The following is a 26,531-nucleotide window of genomic DNA, read 5'->3' as shown; positions in this document are numbered from 1 at the left end:
GCTGTCCTGGAACTCACTCTGTAGACCAGGCTGGCCTCCAACTCAGAAATCTGCCTGTCTCTGCCTCCCGAGTGCTGGGATTAAAGGCTTGCGCCACCACCGCCCGGCTTACAGGTGGTTTTCAGCTACCATGTGAATGCTGGAAATCTAACTCAGGCTCTCAGCAAGAACAAGTGCTCTTAACAACTGAACTGTTTCACCAATCACTATTGAAATTTTAGAATATGATATATAATGTAAAAGGACTTAGTTACCGCACTTTAATTTAAATAATTTATGAGCTGGACATGGTAACATACACTTTTAAACCTAGCACTTATTGGGTAGCAGAAGCAGGCACGGTCTTTTGAGTTCAAGGCCACTGTGGTCTACAGAGTGAGTTCTAGGGCAGCTAGGACTACAGAGAAACTTTGTCTTGAAAAATAATAATTTAATGGATAGATAGTAGGTAGATATGGATCGATAGATGAATAGATTTTTATTTTTTTATTTTTATTTTTGCCTGTCATAGACACATTTAGTGGAAGAACTACTTTTGTGGGAAAAAAATTGGACTTTGAATAGATTTTAGTTTTGGGTGATAAAAGTATAGTAGTTAAAAATAAGGTTACTGTAGGACTAGGAAAGTAACTTAAGTAGGCAAAACATTTGCCAAATAAGTATGAGAACTTGAATTCAGATTCCAGAATCATTATAACATAGGCCTATAATCCCTACAGGGAGATGGCCAGTGGAGACAGAAAGTCTTCTAGCCACTCTTAGGACAGCATTCTAGTCTGGGTTTTGTAATAATGAACGAGACTTTTTCTAATCTGGGTAAAGGCAAGGACCAACTAACTGACTTTAAGATTATCCTCAGACTTTTTTAAGTATGTTCTGTGGTACACACAAGTCAAGTCACTGGAACTGTATTTTTTGGGTTGAGTGCAGATTTTTACCTGCGACTCTGGAAAAACAACTTAACCTTTTGGTGCCTCATATTCTCCACTCCCTTAGATGTTGTAACTATTCAACAATGAAAATTCATGTAATGTTTATAACATAGTAATAAGAACAAAGAAAGCAGATGTTAATAACTATATGCAGTAAATAAAAAAAAGAAAAGTTAGTAAAAGTATTATGGCTAATATGAGACATTTTCTGGTATTAAAATAATGAAACCCTTAGGATATTTTACAGCAGTCATTTCTTAAAACCCTTATTGTTCACATCAGTAGATTTCAACTTGTGGAGATCACATACCAGATAATTCTGCATATGAGATATTTACATTATGATTCATATCAGTGGTAAAATTACAGTTATGAAGTAGCAAATAAATAATTTCCTGATTGGGGTCACCACAGCATGAAAAACTGTATTAAAGAGTCCCAACATTAGGAAAGTTGAGAACCACTGGTCTATGTGAGGTGTAGAAAGACTAGTTTAACCTTGGAAGTGGGAAGAAAGCGTATAGATTCTTAAAATGGTCAAGAAATCAATCTAGAAATAGTTCTGTATTTAGAGTAGTGATTTTCTACTTGATCATGAGAATTGAACTTGATTGCTTAAATCTATCCACTTTTCTAGCCTCTCACAGAAATCTCTTTATACTTCCTTGGGTTTTACTCTTACCCTCCATTAATTAAATGATTGGTCTTGTTAGTGTATGTTAAGGAATCCTGCAGTTCACCCTTATCTGGATCAAATGAAGAATCGCTACTTTTAAAAAAGTCTCTTATCATTTAGGAAACAAATCAAAATTACGCTGCTGCCTGGAGAAGAGGGTTCTTCAGTTAGTTAAAAGCACTGGCCACAAAAAAAAAAAAAGCACTGGCCACTTTTACAGACTGAGTAGGTTCAATTCCCAGCACCCAGTGACAGCTTACAACCTCATTTCCAAGGAATCTGACACCCTCTCTGACTTTCCTGGGCGTGAGGCAGATATGAGGTGTGTATACGTACACACGGGCAAGAACAAGCTATCTTCTGTGTCAGATTCTTATTGGTTGGATTCTTGATGCCGCAACATTTTTGTTCATTTCTTTTGATAAAGTTATATCCTCCAGAAGAAGATGCTGTTTATAGCAGCATTTCTCTGAAACTTAGCAGGTGGCAGGGTTGGGTTTTTGTTGGTTTGTTTGTTTTTTTAACTTTTTTCGTTTTAACAAGCAAAAATAATGTTTTCTTACATGTGTGCACAGAGGCCAAAACAGGAGGATGCTTAAATTGTTTCATTAAGTTTTAACATAGATGATAGAGCTCTACATGGTCTAATCCTGCTTAGGTGTCCAGTGTCTCTTTAAGTATACAGTTCCCACCACCCTAGCTCTAGACCAGTTAACCAAAATATGTATTTCTCTTAAAAGATAGTCCCTCCCCCCAAACCCCCCATGTAGGTTCTAGTTTATATTTTGATTCATAAATAACATAGTCTTTGTAGATTCCCAAATCTAAATCTGGTGTCGTAGTTAATTCTAACATATTATTATCACTCTTCTACTACTCAAAAAAAAAAAAAAAATCTATAAACCTTTGTCTACTCTAGAAATTTAAATGTAACATGGTTTATACATCTCTATCATCCAATATCACCCCTCATAAATAGTTAAGTATTTGTTAATGGAAGTGAGGGAGTTGAAAGTGTGTTACTTTTTAACTGAATGATCTGTAAACATAGATACATACATACATCTCATTTTAACATCAGAGGTAATCTGGTGAAACAGACAAACATTAAGTGTTGAATTACATACACTTGGAGACAGATGTATGTATCAGCAGTGTTAAAACACCTATGAAACAGATTTTCTATGGCTACAAACTTCTAGTAAGCTGTAACCTAATCGAAGGAAAAAAGAGAATAAGCCAAGAGAACATTTTATCAAAAGGGCTTTCTTTGTCCTGTCTTGTATTTATTCTAAACTTGGTTATTTTACACTAGATAAACTGGTCCTTTCCCCTTCACCTATGTCTTGTTCCTCCTATAAAATTGAGGGGAGTGGTTAATGTTACTGAAGTTGTAGCTAAGATTTTACCATTTAGGGTGGAACTTTTAAATGATTATAAAGCATAAAGCCCAAGGATTAAGAAAGTCAGGTAACTGGAAACATGTTTCTTAAATTTGTCTTAGAAATTTCTTTTCATCTTATTCTTTCACTGCTTTCTCTTTTGTATCCTTGATGCTAGGGAGTTGAAACCCAAGCTTACAGTTATTGCATGTTCTTATCTAAAATACACATTGTGCATTGATAGTTGGAATTCATCATTTTATGAATAACATAACTATGAGACAGATATTGCTATTATTTCCAAAGGTCATTTTACATGTTCAGGATTATAAAAAGGAAAAAAAAAACAGTAACATTGCTTGAACATTATATTCCTGCTCTTATTTTACACTGCTTTCTTTGTCTCTCTGTCATGGGACTCAACTAATTACACCTTGAATTCACCCACCTGATTTTGATTTTTCTGTTTGTTTTTTTGTTTGTTTGTTTGTTTCCCCCTGGAGTTAGTGACTGAGAATTTCTTCCTGATGCTTAGTAAACCTCTTACTGAAATTCTGGCAGCTGTATTTTCTGCATGTTCTGGGACAGCCTTAGTTTTACTTATTTTTTTCTTTTGGTTTTATGAATCTAAACAAGATTTCAGAATTTAAGTATTTCAAGCTTTTTCTTGCACTCTTGGAAGTAGTATATAACACTTTGAAATAACTTAACCTGCCAATTATTGGTTGAGTATAGCTCTGTTATCTGTAGTTTGTTATAAAGTCATTTTATTTGGATTTCTTTTTTTTTTTTTTTTTTTTTTTTTTTTTTTTTTTTCCGAGGTAGGGTTTCTTTGTATAGCCCTGGCTGTCCAGGAACTCATTTTTGTAGACCAGGCTGGCCTAGAACTCAGAAATCCACCTGCCTCTGCCTCCCAAGTGCTGGGATTAAAGGCGTGCGCCACCACCACCAGGCTACTTTGGATTTCTTAATAGAGACTTTCTTTGTTGAATTATAAGGAAAGAACTGGAGACAGGATTGAAATCACAGATTTAAAAACACCAAAAACAGAAATACCACTGTAAAGTCCTTCTGACATAGTCATTGTTGCTTTAATGAGATTAAGAGGTGTTTTCCCCCCTAGCTCAAAGAAGAGAAATATAATATAGATCTGTTCTTTTTGTTTGTTTTTATTTTTATTATTTTATATTTATGATTATTTTCCTGCTTGTGTGTCTGTGCACCACATACAACAAGCCTGATACCTGTGGAGATAGTAAGCCTTCCATGTCTCCATGTGAGTGCTGAGAATTGAAACAGGTATGCTCTTTACCACTGAGGCAACTCCCCAGCCCCTATCCAGCTCATTCTTTATGGATTTACTAAATTTTCCATCCTGAATAAAATTAGAAGACGTAGAAACAACAGTAGGGCCAGGTGGTGTTTGCAGTGTAGTTCAGAATCTGGGTTTTGTTAAGTTTAGATACAGTAGTAACTTTTGCTGTGGATTATTTCAGATAAAAGTATCTGCTGCTGTTTATTGCTCTGCTGGTTTGGGCAGTACTGGTAAACACCAATGGTGTGTATAAAAGTGCATAGCTTTGATACAGTATTCATTTTGGATTTTAAAAAAGTGCATAGCTTTGATATAGTATTCATTTTGGATTTATGGCCTACTGATGAATTGAGTGAACTGGGTAATACAGCAAATTCTCACTTTTCTGAGCAGAAATCAAATCACTTAGCACTTTCTGTTTTTTTTGTTTGTTTGTTTTGTTTTTTTAAATTTATTTATTTATTATAGGTAAGTACACTGAAGCTGTCTCCAGATACTCCAGAAGAGGGAGTCAGATCTTGTTAAGGATGGTTGTGAGCCACCATGTGGTTGCCACCATGTGGTTGCCACCATGTGGTTGCTGGGATTTGAACTCTGCACCTTTGGAAGAGCAGTTGGGTGCTCTTACCCATGGAGCCATCTCACCAGCCTGCACTTTCTGTTTTAAAGTGTTCGTACTACCCCAACAACAGAGGCAAGCCAAACTTCTGTGAGTTGGAGGCCTAGCTTGATCTATGTATACTTTCTACTACAACAGAAGGACCCTAATTTTCACATTAATAGAGATGATTCTGGTTATTGTTCCTTCTAACAAAATATTTTTACTACTGAGAGTACCATTCAAGATGATTTCAGCATACTTGAGGAACCTCAGAGTAAGAACTAAAAGCAAAAAGTAATCCCTTGTTTATTTAACACATTAGTGAAACATTGAGTTGAATCTTAAATTTTCAAAAAGAGAACAGCTACTATTCAGCATCATTTTAGAATGATTATAGTTTATGACATTTTTTCCTCATGTATTGGTTTGGGTAAAATATCCTTAGTTCTAGGTATGTAGAAATATTCTGCTAAATCTGTGAGAACAATTAAAACAGAAGGTCGGGTAACTAAAAAGAAACCTATTAATGTTGTGTATAAACCAGAACTGACTGACATTAGGTTGGCTGTATTTAATGTGTTTTCTACAGTATCTTCTCAAGCAGATTTTAAAACTGTTTTCCTTTTTTTCCTCTAACCCACTTGACAGTAAACAAAAAATTCTTAAACCGTCCAACTTTACCTTTCTTTGGGCAGTTTCAAGTGATAGCTGTTCTGGGATAGTATCCTAAGATACTTGTTTTATAAGCTAAATTCAGGGTCATTGTCAGAGACTCCCTAGATTGTTAATCCACCAGCTCTGAAGCTGCACGTTAGTTAGCTCCAAGCACATCTTTATACATTCTTTTTGACCAGTAATAGTAACAGTCCTTTTGTGGTGTTGTTGTTTGTTTTCTTTTTTTAATTTTCATGTTTTCCCGTTAACATTGTGTGTGTGTACCTGCACTATCATGTACACTTAATTTTTACTTCATGTGAATTTTCCTCTTAGCATTGTCTTCTGAGATGTAGTCATATTGATACAGAGAGCTCTAATTAGTTTAATTTTCATTACTATAGGAATATCTTAAGGAATAAACTAATTTATTTGCCTTCTTTAGCAGAGTTAGATTATATAATGAGCCTGTTCTCCTTGTGCACCCATAAAAGTATATTCTCAGAAGCATAATTTCTTTGTGATTGGGCATGAACTTTTTTTTTAAAAACCTAGCCAAATTGCTCTGTAAAAATGATTCTACCAGTTTTTACAGTTACCAGCCATATGAAATGGGTTCTGTTTTTCCTACTAACTCCTCCTTTTATGGTACTTTTTCCACTCTGTTTGAAAGACTTAATGTGTTTGTATATTTGAGTTTTTCTTATTGAATTTAATATTTCTATTATGGTAATCTTGAACAATATCTTTTATGTTCTGATTTAGTCCTCCTTTAAAAGAATTCCTGTGTATTAAAGACAGGAGCTCACTCTGTAGGCTAGACAGCCCCGCAATCTTAGGGTAATCCTTCTGTCTCTCAGCTTCACAGGAGTTCGGTTACAGTTGTAAGCCTGATACTGAATCTTGATTCAGACATTCTCTAACAAGTGTTTGTTTTTTAACTTTGTCCATTAGATCATTTGTTTGCTGAAATTTTAATTGTGTTTCTGTGTTTTATTTGAAATTTCTTCCCTGGTCTAGGTCTCACATACTCATATTAGCTGTAAGGTTAAAGCAAATTGAAAAGCCAACAGTAATGCCAGTAAGACATAACAAAGAAAGAAAGTAATTTTAATTTTGTCCATATAAGGAGCTGACAATTCATGTATCCAGTTACAAATTTTGAGTCTTTATCATGTTCTGTTGGTCTTCTGTTTATCTTATACTGCTTTAATTATTACCACTTTATATATGTCTTGATATCTGGTTATTCAAGTTTATATTATATTTTTCTGAATTTCTAGTCTCAGCTTCCAAGTTGAGAGGTTCTAGAGAGGTAACACAGTGATTAAGAGCCCAGGCTACTCTTAAAAGGACCTGGTTTTGATTCCTAACACCCACATGGTAGGGATCCAGCTCCTTCTGCTGGCCTCCAAGAGCACCAGGCATGCCTACTATGTGTAGACATACATGCAGGCAAACACCCATACACATAAAATAATAAAATTTAAATTCCCACCCCTTTCTCCTCCCCTGCCCCCCAAAAAGAAGTAGGTAGACAATGTAGCACACACCTATAATTTTCATTGGGGAAATGGAGGCTGGATGATGAGGAATTCAAGGACATCATTAGCTATACAGCAAGTTTACGGTCAGCCTGAGATACACAGGAGATCTGCTAAGCCACAGCAGCAGCAATAACAGAAACCCAAATTTAATTGAGATTAGAAACAAATATTTGTAGCCGTTGAGAATCACAGTACTAAAAAGTATATTCTATAATTTATATAGATTATTTATTGCTTTCTGAATTTTATCTGTAAGAATTCTATAGTTTTAACTTGTGCTATGATACATGCTAAGAAAACGAAGGTTTCTACTCTGCTGTAAAGTTTTCTATTTTGATCTTTATTCAAAAACTGCTGAATTTCCATTCTTTAGTCATTCTTAATTCTTCAAGGATTAAAAAATAAATATATTGTTAAGCGGGTCATGTTGGTATATACCTTTAATCCCGGCAGTAGAGAATCAGTGGCAGGTGGAAGTTCCAGGACAGCCAGAGTTACATAATGAGGCCCTCCCTCAAAATAGATAAAAATAAATAGATAAATAGAAAGGATGGATGGTTGGACAGGTGGACACACAACACACACCCTCACATTGTTAAACTACTATTTTAACAAAGAAAATACCTTTTATCTCCTGAGAATCTAACACAATTTCAGAAGAACATTGTCACAGTGTCAGGTACAATTAGCACCTCTAGTTAGGCAACTTTGGAAGGAAATTATACAAAGTGACTTAACCCCATGTCTTCTATGGATTGTGTACTTTGTCTTTTTTGTGTGTCTTTACATGATAGTCCATCTGTATAAGAACCTACCCCACACTAACCTTCTCCTCATGTGTTATATATATGTTAGAATTGCTCTTGGATTTCACTCGGTTTATTTCTTTGTAGGAAACGTAGGTCTGAATGGAGATGGGCTGCAGACCGAGCAGCTATTGTCAGCCGCTGGAACTGGCTTCAGGCCCATGTTTCTGATTTGGAATATCGAATTCGTCAGCAAACAGATATTTACAAACAGATACGTGCTAATAAGGTAAGGAATAAATTTTTGGTATATTCTAACCAGTCTGAATGCTTCTGTTAATCCTCTCCTCCCATCCCTTCCCATTCTTTCAATAACTCTTTAACTATGTCAGGATAAATGGTTTAATGGTTCAGTATAACAGTTTAATGTAAGAGTCTAATGGCACTAGTGTAGGTCGGGAAACAGTAGAATATAACCCCCAGCTGACATATGTTTAGAAAAAATGGTATCTGGGCCAAAATGAGAAAAAGAAACCATATAGTATATTAACAGACTGTATTGTTTATTTTAATTTGGGAAAGGCATATCTACTACTTTTTCATTTTGCTTATTTCATCAGATATTCTCTATTATTGATAAGCTCTTTCTTGAAGAAATTTTTAAATTAAAAGATTATCCTGTTTGAGAGGACTGATAATTACCTTGACAGTGACATTGAGCAGTTTTTTTCTTTTTTGAAAAGACATTTTTGAAAAGGGTCTTGTTCTTTTTGATTTTGACTTGTGGAAAATTATCCATAGGAAACAAACCCTTATACTGCTAGATGCTTACTATGTACATACAGTGGTCTTTGGTAGGATATACTAGAGAAGAAAAATTCTACTTTCATGGTACTTATGTTCTGGCAAAACATGTTTTATAGATAGTTTGTGATTAGGGACTCTAGAGAACCAACCTAGGACAACAGACTTGGGGGCAAGCACCCAAAGCAGCAAAATTATCTCTTTTAAGTCTCATGCAAACATTTCAAAGCTCAAGGTGCAGACTGGAGGGATTGCTCAGTGGTTAGGAGTGCTTTCTGCTCATCTAGCATTCATGTTGTACTTCACAACTTCCTCTGAAATTACTTACACACGTGACACAGATATGAATAAAACAAATAGTTGCGGTTGAGCTGCATGACTGGACTGTTGCATAGTTTTAGATAAAGCCTAATGTTCTTTAAAATTCTATGGGTGTAATCTTCAGTGCCTCTGAAAGTCTTAAAAGGTGGAAATGATAGCTCATTGTTATATTATAGTCAGTGTATTTAGGAGGCCGAGGCCTGGGGAAAGTATTATAATGTGAACAGCATTACTTTGCAGTACTGTCATTCTGAAGTTGTACACATCTCCTCCTTACATAGTCATTTAAAATATGTGTGTTGCATGTGTATACACATGCCTCCGCAAATGTGCAGGCCAGAGCAACACTGTAGGTGAGTTCCTCAGATGCTGCCCATCTTTTCTTTTTTCTTTTGATACCATAGTCACTGGTAATTGTCCTGGAGCTGGCTAAGCAAGGGGCTGCCTATCCCTGCCATTCTAGTGTCTCTAGAATTGGAAGACTGCTTGATTTTCTATTTATTTTTAAGTGTGGGTTTTGGAAGTTGAACTCAGTTTTCTCTGCTCTCCAAAAGTTCATTAGAAACATAGCTTATAATGTTCCTTTTTAAGCAACTTGTTCCTAGATAACTAAAAAATTAAAGGGCCAGAGAAATGGCTTAGCAGTTAAGAGCACTGACTGCTCTTCCAGAGGTCCTGAGGTCAGTTACCAGCAACCACATGGTGGCTCACAACTGTCTGCAATGGGATCAGTTGCCCTCTTCTGGTGTGTCTGAAGACAGCTACAGTGTACTCACATCCATACAATAAATGAATCTTTTAAAAAATTAATTAGAGCAAAACTAAAAAATATCTCCAGAGGTAGCAAACATTTGAGTTTCCTTAAGTGGTCTTCACAAAGGAAAATTTTAAATGAGTTGCATGAATGTCAAGTGGTATGGAAACAAAAAGAGGCAATTATCTGTGCCTATCCTGTGTCGGGGCTTTCACAACTAATAAGTGTTCATTTTTATATTTGAGAATGAGTGTTTCTTAGTAACAACTGAGTCTAGTTGTTACATTGTATTGCTACACTTATTTTGCATATATCAAAACATGTATTATGTATATTAGTGTTTTGCCTGCATGTATGTATGTGAGCCACATGTATACCTGTTGTCTGAAGAGAGCTTCAAGTTCTCTAGAACTTCAAATTACAGATATTTGTGCTTGGAATATAACCTGGATCCTCTGCAAGAGCAGTAAGCGCACTTAACCACTGAGCCATCTCTCCAGCTGCATGTTGTGTTTTAAAATGTTAGTATGGGGCTGGTGAGGGAATTTAGTGGGTTAAGGTGCTTGTTGTCAAGCATGATGACCCAAATTGAGTCTTCAGGACTTCCATGGTGGAAGTGACTCATGTGAGTTGTCCTCTGGTGTACTTATAGGCGTGTGCGTGCACATGCAAACATAAATAAAGTAAAAATAAAATGTAATCTTAACATATCTAAATGTATGGCTTAGGATTGATAATTCTCTTCGGAGTGATTCTTTACTTTTAGGAAACTTTTTGAAAGTGTATATAAAAATCAAAGAACAGTATGTTTAGAATGTTCTAGGCAACTCCTTTTAACCCAAATCAAAAGTTAATCCAATGCAGAGTTTAGAGATGTGTGTATGTATATGTATATAGCATACATATTTATGAAGCTACTTTTTTTCTTGTAGGCATATAACAATTTTTTATACATTGTCATCTTGTGTGTATATCTTGCATATTTCCCTATCATTTAAAAAATGTTTTTGATTTTAGCTATCACGTTGTTGTTGTTGTTGTTGTTGTTGTTGTTGTTGTTGTTAACTGTTACATACTTGTTCAGATTCTCCATGCTGTTCCTGTGTATGCCTCCTAATGAGGTGAAGCTGGGAGATAGGGTAATAACAGATAAAGAGCCCAAGTTCTTATTAGGCTAGTCACATACTTTAATGTAGTTCTTTTTAGAGCATTTAAAAAAAAAAAAAATCCTGGCTGGAGAGATGGCTCAGCAGTTAAGAGCACCAACTGCTCTCCCGGAGGTCATGAGTTCAAATCCCAGCAACCACATGGTGGCTCACAACCATCCATCTGTAATGAGAGGCAATAAATTTTAAAAAAAAATCCTCCTGTTTGAATGATGTCTGGAGGAATGCTATGATACAATATTTTTACCTGATTAAAAATCACTAATTTTATATTTTTTTGTTGTTTGTTTGTAAATAAGTAGCTTGTGATGGTGAGATTCTATGTGGGAACTATGAGATGTTCCCAAGTCTCTCAAAGAGCAACCAGTGTTCTTACCTCTCCAACCCCTGGATTGAAGAACTTTTCTAGGCTGCCATAAGAAAATATCACAAATTGAATAGCTTAGAACCATAAGCACAAGTTTTTTTCAAAGTTCTGGACACTAGAAATTGGAATGTCAGAGTATTCATTGTTGCCTGACTTCACGTGGCTAGCTACTTCTATATACAAATTTTCCTAGTAAAGTACTACTGTTTAGAGACTGAAGATGACAAAGAGAGTAAAGACACTTGCCATACAGACCTGGTATCCTATGTCTCGCAGAATCAGGTAAAGCTTGTAGGGTATCCTTTAAGTATGGCATGTACAGTAATACATACCATGCACATACACAGTTTAAAAATAAATTACTAAGGAGTTACAGAGACAAAGTTCAGAGCAGAAACTGAAGGAATGATCATCCAGAGACTGTCCCACCTGGGGATTCATCCCATAAACAACCACCAAACTCAGACACTATTTCGAATGCCAAGAAGAGCTTGCTGACAGGAACCTGATAAAGCTGTCTCCTGAGAGGCTCTGCCAGTGCCTGACAAATAGAAGTGGATGCTTACAGTCATCCATTGGATGAAGCATAAGGTCTCCAATGAAGGAGCTAGAGAAAGTACCCAAGGAGCTGAAGGTTTGCAGCCCCATAGGAGGAACAACAGTATGAACTAACCAGTACACCCTAGAGCTCCCTGGGACTAAACCACTAATAAAGTAAACACATGGTGGAACATAGGGCTCTAGCTGCATATGTAGCAGAGAATGGCCTCATGGGTCATCAATGGGAGTCAAGGCCCTTGGTCCTGTGATGGTTCTATTCCCCAGAATAGGGGAATGCCAGGGCCAGGAAGCGGGACTGGGTGGGTTGGGGAGCAGTGGGAAAGGGGATTTGCGGGGGAAACTAGGGAAGGGGATAACATTTGAAATGTAAATAAAGAAAATAACTAACAAAATTTTTCTTAAAATACTAAAAATATAGAATATTATATTTATGGTCCACAGTAAAGGATATGTTTTCACTTGATGTCATCTGCAAAGATCCTACTTTGAAATAACTGCACAGCCTCAGGTTCTCAGAATGAATTTTGTAGGGTACTCTGATCTCAACTTACCGGATAAGCCTTAAACTTAGTCCAGTGACCTATTAATGTGAGCTTGGGTTTTATATAGCACTGTGATAATGGAGTCCTTGTTTGAAAATATGTGCTAGGCCTTTTTCTACTAATATTTCTATTATCGACATTTGTTTTAATTAATTAGTTTGATTCTGGGGATTGAATTCCTGATCTTTATGTGCTTATATCTATCCATGTACCCAGACTGTTGAGTTGTAAACTTGTCTTTAGGTAGATTAGGGGTCATGGAAGTATTTGCCGTAGGTTAGCATCAATTTTCTTGTAGTTTTGGGCAGACAATTAAAGAGCTCAGATTTTTTCTTCTCCCTTCCCTCACATCTCATTTAGCTCAAATTTGCTTCAACTCACTGTGTAACCCTTAAATGATCCTCCTGCCTCTGCCTCACAAGTACTCAAGTTAAAGTTGTTTGCTATAATATTTGGCATTTAGTTTTCCTTTTTAAAGTGGTATTGTGTTATGTGTTTAGGTTTTTACATTGTCCTTCACTTATATAGCACACTTTGGGCTGGAACTCAGCTGTGTACCCCAGGTTATCCTCAAACTTGGAATTCTCCTCTCTGCCTCCATCTGTCTCTGTAGTCGCTGAGATTATAGAGGTGTGCATTACCACTCTTGATTTACTTTGCTATATGTTGACATTAATCTCCTCCTTCCTCTCCCCCTTCCCATCTCTTTGAGGGTTTCTCTGTGTAGCCCTGACTGTCCTGGAACAAATTCTGTAGACCAGGCAGTCCTCAGATTCGCAGAGATCTGCCTGCCTCTGCTTTCCAAGTGCTGGGAGTTACCTTTCTTAAAAGTAATGTATTACAGTGGTTGGTGAGACACTCAGCAGTTAAGCATTGACTACTACACTCCCTAGATTTTGATTCCCAGCACCCACATAGGAGCCCACAGCCATTTATACCTCCAGTCCCAAGGCATCAAATACCTTCCAAAGGCATTGTACTCAAGTGGTATATAGACATAGATTCAAGCAAAACACCCACCTGTACACATAAAATAAAAATAAATTTTAAAAATTATTAAAGTTTTCAAGTAATCTATTTCCCCAAAAAAGGAATCATTTGAGGACTACTTTTGCAATTGTCGTTGCTTCTAGCCCCCACCAGCGTTTTGGGATCCAGACACCAATTTCTGTTCTCTCAAAAGTTAGCTGTTACCTTCTAAGACTCAATGTACTTCATAGTCCCAAAAGTTCCCTTTGGAAATAAGATTTGGTTGTTGTTGTTCTCTGACAAAAGTACAACATCTGATTGTGGCCTCCTCCTCTTTTATATGCTGTGGTGTCATTATTTTTGTTTGGGAAACAGTCTTGCATTTAACTTGTAGCCAAGGAGGACCTTGAACAACTTATTTTCTTGCTTCTACCTGCTGAGTGCAGCCCAAGTTACTGTGTGTATTGTACTCGGAGTCTTAGGCATGCTTATGCTACTGTTTGAATTTTTTTAGGTCTGATAGTTGGCTCCCTCTCCCTCCTTTTCATAAGATTTTTTTGTCTTAGAAAGGGAAAAACAATGTTTTTTCAATCATAAAGTTTCAGGTGAGGTTCCATAGAGAAGTGCTAAGATAGTTTTCAGGTAAAATACTTTTTAGAGAAGCTAGGATAGGAGATGTAACAGCAATAGTATAGAAGTTCTTGTATGTTCATCTAAGCTTCAGAGTAAAATCTCTGGCTAGAGGTTAACAACAGATAAATTTAAAGTCTTTAAATATTTTCTTCTCTCTCTCTCTCTCTCTCTCTCTCTCTCTCTCTCTCACCTCCCCCTTCTCTCTCTCTCTCCCCCTCCCTCTCCAGAGTGAGTAGCCAAGGCTACATAGAGAAACTGTCTCGGTGGAAAAATAAAAACTAAAAGCATTGAAATCTGGATACAAAAAGAGCTAAGCCAGGTGTATTGATTTAGGCCTGTAATTCTAGTACTTAAGAGGCTGAGGCACGAAAATTGCCTCAATCCGGGTACTGGTGGTGCACGCCTTTAATCCCAGCACTTGGGAGGCAGAGGCAGGTGGATTTCTGAGTTCGAGGACAGCCAGGGTTATACAGAGAAACCCTCTTGAAAAAACAAACAAACAATTGCCTCAAATTTGAGGCCATCCTGGGCTATCCACGAACACATGCACACACCGATTTTAATACAAAGATGGAAGGAAGATTTAATTTTATTTTTAAACTGTAAGCCAATTTTGCTTCCCATCTTATCTGTGTTATTAGGTGTCATGGAAAATTTTGTCTCATCTATCTTGGTTCTTGAGATTTTAGTTTGTAGTGGATTCTGGTTTGTCTTAACTTGAGTAGGGAAGCTTGAGCTTCTCAAGAGTGATCCAGTAGAGTGGATCTATGATCGGAGACAGTCTTTAAAAGCAGAACTCCACCTAGATGGCTGTGATGGTGCATACCTTTAATCCCAGCCCTTTGAAGGCTGATTATACTTTTAGAACCAGCATAGTCTGTATTTCAAAGCCTTGTCTTGATTTGACTATTGATCTCTACTCCAAATACTTCAGTCTTCATTTGTTTGTTTTCTGAGTTGGGTCTCATATATCCCAAATTGGCCTTGAACTGGAACTCCTAATGATTTTGTCACTCTGTCCAAGTTCCGACATTACCATCATGTCCAGTTTAGATGGAAAATTTTCAGAAACAATGCACAAGAACTCTGCTCTTTACAAAAAGCTTTTACTTTTAAATGGTAAGGTTTAGGAGGTCAATTTTATGCTTACTAAATTAAGGAGGAAAATATTTTCAAGATTTTGGGGGTTTTTTGAGACAGTTGTATTATGGGCCAGAAAAGTGACCTTGGATCTGTGGCCTTCCTCTGTCCTCATCTTCCTCAATGCTGTGATGTTGGGTATGAGGCACCAAATTCAGATTGAAGTTTTTTTTAATGGAGAAACTTTTAAAGTATGCTACTTTTTATTAAATTTGAAAATGATTGTTTATACATACACTTATGATAGTGTTTTCAAATATCTGCTTTTGTGGTTTCATAATGGACTTTTTTCATGTACTGGAGATTGAACTTAGAGACCCTCACACTAAGCACAGACTAACTACACTACTGAACTATATCCTTAATGTACTGAGCATGGGATTTTTGAACTAATAAATTTTTAGTATCAACTTAGTGTGGAATCCCATTTCTCCAGAGGTAAATGTTTCTCCCGTATGAATTACTGATCTCTCTTTTTTTCTTAGGAGTCTTTACTTTTTATCTAGTGTGTCCCTAGTCCCATTCTAGTATATTCAGATACCTCTCTTGCAAGGAGAATACATGGGGACTTTTTTTTTCCCTTAAGATTCATTCATTCATTCATTCATTCATGTATGTGAGTGTACTGTTGCTGTCTTCAGACACACCAAAAACAGGAATTGAACTCGGGACGTCTGCAAAAGTAGTCAGTGCTCTTAATCGCTGAGCCATCCCTTCAGCCCAGCTTGGTAATTGTTTATACACATATAACGGAAACCCTTCCATTAATGATATTAATCTAATAAAGTGTAGTTTATAATATATCAGTTAGAATAAAATACCCTAATTGATTAAGATTCTAGGTCTCTTAGGTCAGAATAAAAGAATGACATATAAGATAAGCTATGTAGGTGAATTAAGGTGAAAAAAAAAAAGTGGATGGAGTGTCCAAATCTGTCTTTTAAATTTATATTTAATAATGAGCGTTTACACACATGCTGCAGAGAACTTGTACGCAAAAAGACAACTCAAAGATTCAGCTTTACCCCTTCACTGTGTATATTATGGGCATAGCAGCAAGCTCCTCTACTTCCTGAGCCATCCCTCTGGCTCAGTTTTGAATCCTAACATCTTACTGAAATTGTGCCACTCCTCAGCTGTTGAAGCCTTTTGATAGGGTTAGAATCCAGGACCTTGACTGGGTGATGGTGCTCACCTTTGAACCCTCAAGGGGGTAGTGGGGAGAAGCAGGTGGATCTGAGTTTGAGGACAGCCAAGGCTACACAGAGAAACCCTGTCTTGGAACACACAACAAACAAGCGAAAGAGAATCCAGGGTCTTGCCCAAATGAATACAAGTGCTGTAGCGCTGCTGCTTTTCAGGCTAGTTTTGAGCCATAGGATAAGGGAAAGGCCTCTGGTTAGCAAACTCTGAGCCCCAACCAATTTGAGATTAATTCTTAAACTTGGTAGTTTATACCACTCACACTGTTTTTCTACTCTTTGTCCTACAGGGGTTGATAGTCCTTGGGGAGGCACCTTTCCCAGATCATACAACAGACTTACTTTCACTTAGTTCTGAGGTGAAGACAGATCATGGGAGAGATAAATTGGTAAGTATAAAAGATAGAAAAGGGGGAAAGAAAAAAGGTAGCTCTTAATAATAGGTCAAGAAACTACAGCCACATATAAAGCTACACAGTAGTGGTTGAATCAGGGCACATAGGTGTAACACACTCATACAGTTTTAGTAGGATATCTTTTCTGGACCAATATGGGGGGGGGGCAGGCTCTTAAACTAGTTGATGCAAAGGGACAGCCACATTTTGCATAAGACAGAGAGAATAAAGTTTTGAGACAGAGGGCTTGTCTGTTATGTGCAAAGCTCTGGTTCAATTCTTAGCACGCATAAGGCAGGTGTGGTAGTGCTCACCTGTAACCCTACAGCTTAGGAAGAGTGTCCGAATATTGGTAATGGTTTGCTACCTAGTGAACTGAATCAAGGTTAGAAAATATGGAACCCTGTCTCAAATATTTAAAAACAAAACCAAAACAAAGCATTAAAAGTTGAATTAGGAGTGCTTAGTCTTCAGTGGGACATCTGTGTTGTACACACACACACACACACACACACACACCTGTCCCCAAAGGCTCAGAAAAACAGATTCTTGGGGAAGAAGTGTATAAAGGTTATAAGAGCCAGAGATGGTGGGTAGCAACTAGGAAACCAGTCCTCCAGTCACAGCAGGGCAGCTGCACTTGTAAACTTAAAATGGTTATGACAGTATGCACAGGATGTGTACAAACTCTACCCAGACAAAAATACCAGCATAGAAGAGGAAGTTGTACACAAAATCCTATCCCTATACCCAAGGAGCTACTGCCGACTAATAGCTGCTGAGGGGAGGTTCGGTTTTTTCCAGTGGAAGACCACATGTGCAAGAATATATAGACAGCACAATTAGGCTTTGGGGGGAGGGGTCTTGAGACATGATCTATCTTATATAGTCCTGGCTGTCCTAGAACTCGCTATGTAATCCATGATGGCCTTTAACACACAGAGATCCTCCTCTACTTGTGGCTCCCGGGGTGCTTTTTTTTTTTTTTTTAAATAAAGACACAAAGTTGGACATGGCAGGAGGGGAGGAGATGAAATGAGTGAGTGCAAGTATCAAAACACTTTGTACAAAAAATTCTCAACAAATAAAAAGAACAAAGGGAATTTTTTTTTGGATCAGATATTTTTACCATGCTTTTGTGAATGATTTTTATTTTATAATGAGAATAAAAGTATCTTAATAATCTTCAATTTATACTTCTAGCTCAAATCTTTTCTTTATCCTTTTTCCTTTCTCTTGGCACAATTTCAATCTGGATTCTAAGAGTACTCATTTTTCACTTTTCAATTTTTCCTTTAAAAAGTACTGGCTTTTTTTTTTTTTTTTAAAGAGATGAACATAAAGTCTTGATTGGTGGTGGTGTTTTTGTTGTTATAAGTGAAAAGCAGTTTGCTTTATCTGCATCAAAAGACTTTGCTGTTTATGTTCTATTATTAGTGTTAACTTGAAATTTGGTGGAAACCAGTAAGAATTTAGATAGAGATATTTGAGTTCTGGAAGGGTCTTTATGTAGCTCTGTTGGGTTTGGTTCTGGTTGCTAGAACTGAGACTGGGTCTTGCAAGCGTTCCTGGGCTCCCTTTGAACTCTTACTCTTTCTGTTGCTGTGATCAGATAACCTGATGAGAAGACTATTCGCGGTTCCAGGAGGCAGTAGGTCACGGCGGGGAGCCAGGGAGCTTTTGATGGGGGTAGTTACACATCAGCGGTCAAGAAGCCGGAGGCATAAATGCTGGTGCTCGATAAGTTTTCTCCTTTTTGTAATCTAGGACCCTATTTCCGGGAATGGAGACACTAGTTAGCCTAATTTGTACCATTCCTCATACATAGGCCTATCTAGCCCACAAAAACCCTTATCTTTAGGTCTGGAGAGATGGCTTAGTGGTTAGGACACAGCTGCTCTCCCAATCAATTCCCAGCATCTATATGGTGGCTCACAACTAACTACTTATAACTCCATTCTGAGGGGATCTGGTGCCTTCTAGTCTGTGCAAGCAGTGCCTGCACATGGTTTACAGACATGGAAGCAAGACATTTATACACATAAAACAACATGAATACATAGTAATACTAAAAAAAGAAGGGCAAAACAAGATAAACAATAAAAATCAAAAGTGAAGTCTGTCTTTTGGAAAGATAGAAAGTTAATAAATCATTACCAATACAAAAGAGAAAAGGTAAATATTGCCAACATGAATAAGGACTGTCATTACAGATTTCACAAATAACAGTTTTATAAACGTCTTAATGCGACTTGCTTTGGCTACATAGATAAAAAAATTCAGATTCTTTTAAGAGATACAGACTACTGAGATTCACCAATACAGTCATTCCTGGTTATCCTTTGATCTTCCCTTCTTTTATCCATTCCTATCAGTTTCTGAAGAGAAGATAGTAATGTTTGCATATAACTTATAAGTACCTCCATATGTTTTTGTCTCTTAATAACATATGTAACATACATTATATGGAGCTACACAGTACTTTGGGGGGCATAACAACCGAGAAAGTCTGTGAATGTTCACTACAGATATGTTCGCCTATTTTCTGTTCATTTTATTTGACTCAATCTGTTGAGGTGGGATTTGTGGTTACATTGAGCCAATTATAAATGGTGAATTGCCATATTGTTTGTTTTAAAAAATGAATTTGTATTTTCGGGCCTTGTAAAACTAATTTGATAAGTCCAGTGTACCCAAAATCTGAAAAAAAAGGTAGAAGGAAAAATTTCTATTACTGTTCCTTCTGAACATACAAACAAACAAAAAACTCCACAGCATAGTAGCAAATCAAATGAATGCTTATAAAAGCATGTGTCATAAACAACAAAATGGTTTCTACTGATGCATCATTAGAGTTGGGGGCCAACTAGAGCGATATGATAGCCTGTGTTAGAAAACAATCCAGGCCTTGAGTGGAGGCTCAGTCAGGAAGAATGCTTGCCATTGAGCCTGATGACCTGAATTCAGTTCTTGGGACTCACATGGTAGAAGAAAAGAAAAGAAAACCCTCACAGGTTATCCTTACGGCTTTCCACATATGTACCATTGTTATGCATCATCCTACACACAAATAAATGAAATTTAAGATGCTTACAAAAGTTGTCAGCGCCGGGCGAGGTGGCGCACGCCTTTAATCCCAGCACTCGGGAGGCAGAGGCAGGCGGATTTCTGAGTTAGAGGCCAGCCTGGTCTACAAAGTGAGTTCCAGGACAGCCAAGGGCTATACAGAGAAACCCTGTCTCGAAAAACCAAAAGAAAAAAAAGTTGTCAGCGAACTGTGACTAGAAGTGTTCTCAGAAAGTGTGTATTTAATGTCAATGCTACTTGGTAAAACAGTGCATTTTCGCCTGTGTAGAAGAACTATTGCAAAGGCATTGTATTTTGTCATAGGTAGAATATAAAGCATTCAAATTAGGAAAGACAAAGGCAAAACTGACTTGAAAACTTTATAAAGCCATTAGACCTTTTGTATGTAAAAGTCTTAATATAAAAGATCAATGTGGGCTGGTGAGATGGCTCAATGGGTAAGAGCACCCGACTGCTCTTCTGAAGGTCCAGAGTTCAAATCCCAGCAACCACATGGTGGCTCATAACCATCCGTAACAAGATCTGACGCCCTCTTCTGGAGTGTCTGAAGACAGCTACAGTGTACTTACATATAATAAATAAATAAATTTAAAAAAAAATCAATGTATTAAAATTCATTTTCATTTCAGTTTATTGACAGCAAGAGTTGAATAATGAACCATCAGAAGAAACATAAACCTGGGTGGTGGTAGTATATGCCTTTATTTCCAGCACTCAAGAGGGAGAAGCAGGCAGAGCTCTGATGCTGAACTAGAGCTACCCAAAGAAACTCTTTCAAAAAACCAGAGAGAGAAAGAGACATAAAGCTGAGTATATCATAGCACATACCTGTAATAACATCACATGTTAAGTTGGAGCAGAAGATCAGGAGTTCAACATCAGTCTTGATTATATAGTCAAGCTAACCTGGGATGCTTGAGACTATTTCCAAATTTAAAAAAAAAAAAAAAGAGCACAGAGAATGGCACATGCGTTTATTCAATTACTTTTTATCAAATCATCAAATGATAGGATAATTCATTGGGGGTGAGGGATGTGGTTCAATGGTAGAATGCTTGCCTAAACTTGACATGAGTCCCTGGATTTGGTAACTTTTATTTGATACATAAAAATTAATTTATCATTAAAAACAAAACCTAGAATACTTGAAAATATGGAATATTCTGAAGAAGGATTTCGCATACCTATATCACAAGGTTTTCATTAAGAAAATAGCCAGGCCAAAAAAAGAAAAGAAAATAGCCAGGCAGTCGGGCGTGGTGGCACACGCCTTTAATCCCAGCACTCAGGAGGCAGGGGCAGGCGGATTTCTGAGTTCGAGGCCAGCCTGGTCTACAGAGTGAGTTCCAGGACAGCCAGAGCTATACAAAGAAACCCTGTCTGGAAAAACTAAAAGAAAAAGATAATAAAGGCCTGGGCTTGGAAAGATGGTTAAGTGGTTAAGAGAACTTAAAGCTCTTGCAGAAGACCCTGGCTCAGTTCCTATCAACCTACATCAGCACAACCCCTTCCAACTTAAGTTCCAGAGGATCTAAAGCTTCTGTGGCCACTACTCATTATGATACAAATTAACTTATGCAGGCACCTATAATGACTTTAATCTTTCAAAAAACGATTTACCACTACATTAGGTAATTTATGTGTGTATATAATAACCCTTATTTGAAGAAATCTGTAAAGAAATTTTTCAAATTGTTTTGTCTTCAAACATGTTATAGCTGTTTAGGTCATGTTAAGCAACAGATTTTAAGTCCTGCTACTTCAGCTGCCAAAGTGCTGTGATTACAGGAACTCCATAACATTCAATAATGTCCTTTTCATTGAATTATTTTGTTTATTTAGCATGTTAGAATGTATGTTTTCTTGTTTGCTTTCCATCTTTTATATTATTGAACCTCCCATTATTGCTCAGAGTTTGTCAGTTAGTCTAGCTAGATAGCTTGCTCTGGGGGCTCCCTTGTCTCTGCTCCCCTAGCTCTGGGATTATAGGACTGCCACTCTAGCCCATGATTTATGTAAGCACTGGGAATGTAAAGTAAAGTCTTCATTCTTGCTTGACAAGTGTTTTATATACTGAACCTACTATCTGCACAGCTCTTGATTTGGTTATTCATTTCAGGATTACCACTAATCTTATTTTATATGGGTTTAGAATCAGTTGATTGAATACCTAATTATGGCATTGGGAACTCCCTCAGATTGGCTCCTGAGGCATTTTTACTTGCTTACTTTTTTTTTTTTTTTTTAAAGATTTATTTATTTATTATATGTAAGTACACTGTAGCTATCATCAGACACTCCAGAAGAAGGCGTCAGATCTTCTTACAGATGGTTATGAGCCACCATGTGGTTGCTGGAATTTGAACTCCGGGCCTTCGGAAGAATAGTCGGGTGCTTTTACCCACTGAGCCATCTCACCAGCCCCACTTGTTTACCTTGGAAAACAGTGTCTAGAGACCAAGATCTGGAGCCACGTGCACTGGTTATAGTCATTGCTCTCTGTATCATTGGTTATAAGATTTCCCAATAGATGTAGCCAGGAAAGTCAACTGCTGTTGTTCATACATCTTTACTACATCTATTTTTATTTTATTGTTTGCTCATTTGTATGTTTTAAAAATCATTAGTTGGAACAACCCAAGCAGTACTATTCTGGCTTTGGAAAAATGAAGAGTTTGAGACTAGGACCTAGAGAGAGATGTTCAGGAGGTAAGAGCACGTGTTGCGCTTGCAGAGGACTTGCGTTCAGTTCTCAGCACCCACATCATGAGTCACACATGTATACACGCAGGCAAAATACTCATACACATAAGATCGTCTAACGATGAAAAACAACATTGTAAAATCCTGTCTCAATCCAACCCATGAATTACTAACAGGTGATCATAATAATTTTCACTTTGTCATAGATAGTTAATTGTTTGTTTTTGTTTGATACTTGGTATTGCTTTCCAAGGCTGACCTCCAGTTCACAGCAATCCTTTTAACTCTGCCTTCTGAGTGCTGTAGCTAGAAAGATGTGTGCCACCACATTTAGCGGTAATTATGTATTCAATACAATACCTATGTAGAGAGTTTTATGATTACTAGATCATACGAGAAACAAATTTACTAACCTAGAATACAGTGTTCATGTATAGAATAGAGTGTTAATGCTATTGTATAGTCTAAACTGCTTTCTGAAATTTTAGGGGTTTTGTTTGGTTTGTTTTCCCTTGTGGGTTTATTGGTTTGCCTGTTTCTTTGGTGGGGTTTTGTTTTGCTTTGATATGAAGTCTCTCTCTACACTGCACTGGCTGTTTTAGAACTCACTGTGTAGATAGGCTAGCCTAGAACTCTCAAAAGATCTGCCTGCCTCTATCTCATAGTACTGGGATTAAAGGCATGTGCCGCCATACATTGCCTTCCTTATGTCCTTTTTGGTAGTTAATGTTTTTTGTGATAGCGTTGTATTTGTTTTCAAATATTGTATTCCACTTACCATAGTCACCCACAAAATGGTTGGGGGGTCTTTTGGGGAATGGAGGGGTTAAGGAAACAGTAATATGGTTCTAAAAGATAGACTTTCAATTTTTCTCTTTCTTTTTAGCTCCTTTCCCATCTACCTTTACTTTTGGGTTATCTTTTTATTGGTGGTTTGTTTTTGTTTTTGTTTTTTGTTTTGTACACAAATAGGTATTTGTACACTTTTGTTGTTGGTATGTGTATGTTTGTTATTGTTTTGAGATATAAGAGCTCATATAGCCTAGAAACTCAGTTGTAGATTCATAAACATTCTCTACTACCTCACATTTTGTCTCTAAAATAAAAATAAAAATCCTCCTTGTGTAAATATTGTTTAAATGACTATTTACTCCTAAATTCAAATTGAGGATTTTGTTTATTAAAAACATTTCTTTTTTGAGTATTAATAAATAATGTCATTAAATTATTATATATTTGTTATCTTTTCCCTTTCTGTACTCATCCTACTTTAAAGAAGCGATATAAAGAACAAGTGAACTACTATTAATTTTCTTTCTCAGAAAAGAAGTATGCTGAAAATGTCAGCTCTTCAATAGTTCAGAATAGCTATCTTCTTACCTTTGGTTAGTCATGAGTAACTTCTTTTCCTTGCATCACTAGAAATATATTGGGTGGTATTTTGGCCTGACAAAGGTTTGAGGGTAAAGTTAAAGGGATAGAAACTGGCTGGGAAATATTGATCCATAGAAACATTATTCCTTTTGAAATTCTGAAAATAGTAATTCAAGGGATGTAAACCCCTGGTTCAGTTCCTAACACCATATAAGCCAGACATGGTGCTACAATCCTGCTCTCACTACACTGTGAGGTATCAGAAGCTCAAGGTCATTCTCAGCCAGATAAAAAGAAGTTAGCCATGAATAAGTGTCTCCCTCCATAAGCAACCCACAAAAAGTAAAAGTGCAGTGAGGTGTGTGACCTCATTTTAAAATATGCTCAAACTGATACAAGTAACTCAGTGGGTGTGGAATTTCTACAGTCTTTGATTTCCATTTAGGATAATATCCTGGCTAAAGTGCTAAGTTTGTAGGAATGACTGATGTACCTTATATGTAGCAAACCATATTTGCTGTTTTCATTTAAAACTATCTTAAATATCAGATGACTTTGCTGGTAAAGGCACTTGGTGCAAAAGCCTGATGACCTTCGGTCAGTTCCCCTGCACCTACATAAAGTTGGAGAGCTAAGTATCATTGAGATGATGGGGGCTTTCAGCTAAGAAGTGATTCATTAGAATATAAAACTAAATCCCTGTTACCCAGTTTGCCCTGCAATTTTGATGTTTGTCAGGGAATAACTAACCCAAAATAAACTATTAAATGTTTTAGCTAAACAAAAATTATGTGTATAAGAAAATGATATTTCAAGAAGATATGGTATGGTGATAATTGAGTGACTGGTTTTGTTTTCATATTGTTTTGGCCACACCAACCTTGAATTCCAAACAGTTCTTCCCCCTTAACTTTCCAGATGCTAAGATTCTAAACATATTTCTCAGGACACTAGTTCTTAGATCCTTCCTTGTCCCCGCCCCCAATATGCCCTATAAAACCTCTACTTAATAGGATTTTTCTTCAAGACCTTTTGTTGCATTTCTTTGGATTGGCTAAGAGGGCAAATTATTAATTCCAGTCCCTGCCTTTTCTATCAGCAAATTATTAATTCCAGTGCCTGCCTTTTCTATCACTGTGTTAATTATTTTATGCCTTATACTGGATTCTTTGAATAAAAGAAAGAAAACATTTACAGTATCCCTCATTACCTCTAATTCTCACAATTACTCCAAAGGCAATCCTTTATGGCCCTGCTTTAGACAGATGAGGATTATGAATGTATTTTGTCTGCCACCTTAACTTTTCTATGCTTTTCTCTAACTGTGAGCTATATAAATCCCCGGAACTTTGGAGGCAGAGGCATGCGGATTTCTGAGTTCAAGGACAGCCGGGGCTACACAGAGAAACCCTGTCTACAAACAAACAAACAAAAGTTCATCTGAATATTTAAATTTTAAAAACCTCTCGGAAGCTTCAGTGATAATGCCTACTCACTGGGTAATTAAGTCTGAATATTTGGCTCTTTTTATAGTTTCTTTTTTTAAGAAAGGGTCTTAGTATGTAGCCCTGGCTGGTCTGAAGCCTGCTCTATAGATCAGACTAGTGTCAAACTCTAGAGATCTGTCTGCTCACAGGGGCTGTGGTGGCAGGTGCCTTTAATCCCAAAAGAACCAGACAGATTTGAGTTCAATCAAACAAAGGAGAAAAAAGTGTATGCCCCTACACCCAGCTTCTTTTTATACTTTCTTATTGGGGGTATTGAAGATGTTTGAATTGTGCTTTCATTTTCTGAGAGCACTAGTGAGATAAACCACTGCAGCAAAAGTGATCAAGCCTAAAGTGTATCAGGATTGTTTATGAAATATTTGTTACCATCTTTGAAGCTTTTAGACTACAGGATTGAGTGTGTTCCTTTTGTCTTAAGGTATTATGAATTTGTTTAAGTAACTGTGGTTGACTTCACATATTTGTGAATAAAATAATTTGAAATGTACCTTCCTTTGTGAAAATTAAAATCCATATTAAAGTATAACACATCTGAATTTCATTACTGTTATTTTATAACAACACCTGTCTGTTACATCAGAGAAAAAACAGTTTTGTATTTAAATATGTATATCTGTAGATATCAAAATTAAAAGTAGCTGCTGAGCAGAAATTTGCTGAATGATAAGATTACCTGTGATTTTACTTCCTTACTATCCCTTTAGAGAAGATTCTTTCTGTAATTTTTGTAAATGTGTTTTGTAATAAGATTTTTGTTAAGAATGGTAACTCTTGGGGTGCAAGAGTCACACCACAGATCACACAAACACTGATCTCAGATAGACAGGGTTGGTTTATTGAACACACAGGGGCAGTAATTCAGAATTCAGGGCAGAGGCTACGTACGACTCAAACATCTTTTTCTGTCAGCTTATAAAGGGTAAAACCACAAAACCCACAGTGAGCTCATCACACAGATGCAGGAAGTGCTCCCTGGCTGTGGGCTCTAAACAGAGCCATTTTAGACATAATAGTTTATATTGACCTTTAATTTGATAGGTCCTAAATAAAGCTTTGTGGGTTTTTTTTTTTTTTTTTTTTTTTTTTTGAGACAGGGTTTCTCTGTGTAGCCCTGGCTGTCCTGGAACTCACTTTGTAAACCAGGCTGGCCTG

The 26,531-nt window shown here is 36.9% G+C and overlaps 1 protein-coding gene across 6 annotated transcripts in view; it reads left to right on the top strand.

Moving 5' to 3' along the window:
* Kansl1 (KAT8 regulatory NSL complex subunit 1) overlaps positions 1-26,531 on the top strand; it is a 131,006-nt gene that overhangs the window by 78,844 nt on the left and 25,631 nt on the right. For 5 of the 6 annotated variants that reach the window (XM_021211835.1, XM_029546414.1, XM_021211836.2 and 2 more), the window contains 2 exons: positions 8,001-8,142; positions 16,603-16,701. In XM_021211835.1, the coding sequence (XP_021067494.1) occupies positions 8,001-8,142; positions 16,603-16,701 (241 nt within the window). The remainder of the gene's footprint in view (positions 1-8,000; positions 8,143-16,602; positions 16,702-26,531) is intronic. The other variant, XM_029546415.1, reaches the window with a different exon arrangement.

Source organism: Mus pahari, chromosome 14, assembly GCF_900095145.1.
Source record: "Mus pahari chromosome 14, PAHARI_EIJ_v1.1, whole genome shotgun sequence".
NCBI lineage: Eukaryota > Metazoa > Chordata > Mammalia > Rodentia > Muridae > Mus > Mus pahari.
The sequence above is the reverse complement of the archived record's forward strand: the minus strand, read 5'-3'. Positions and strand labels throughout refer to the sequence as shown.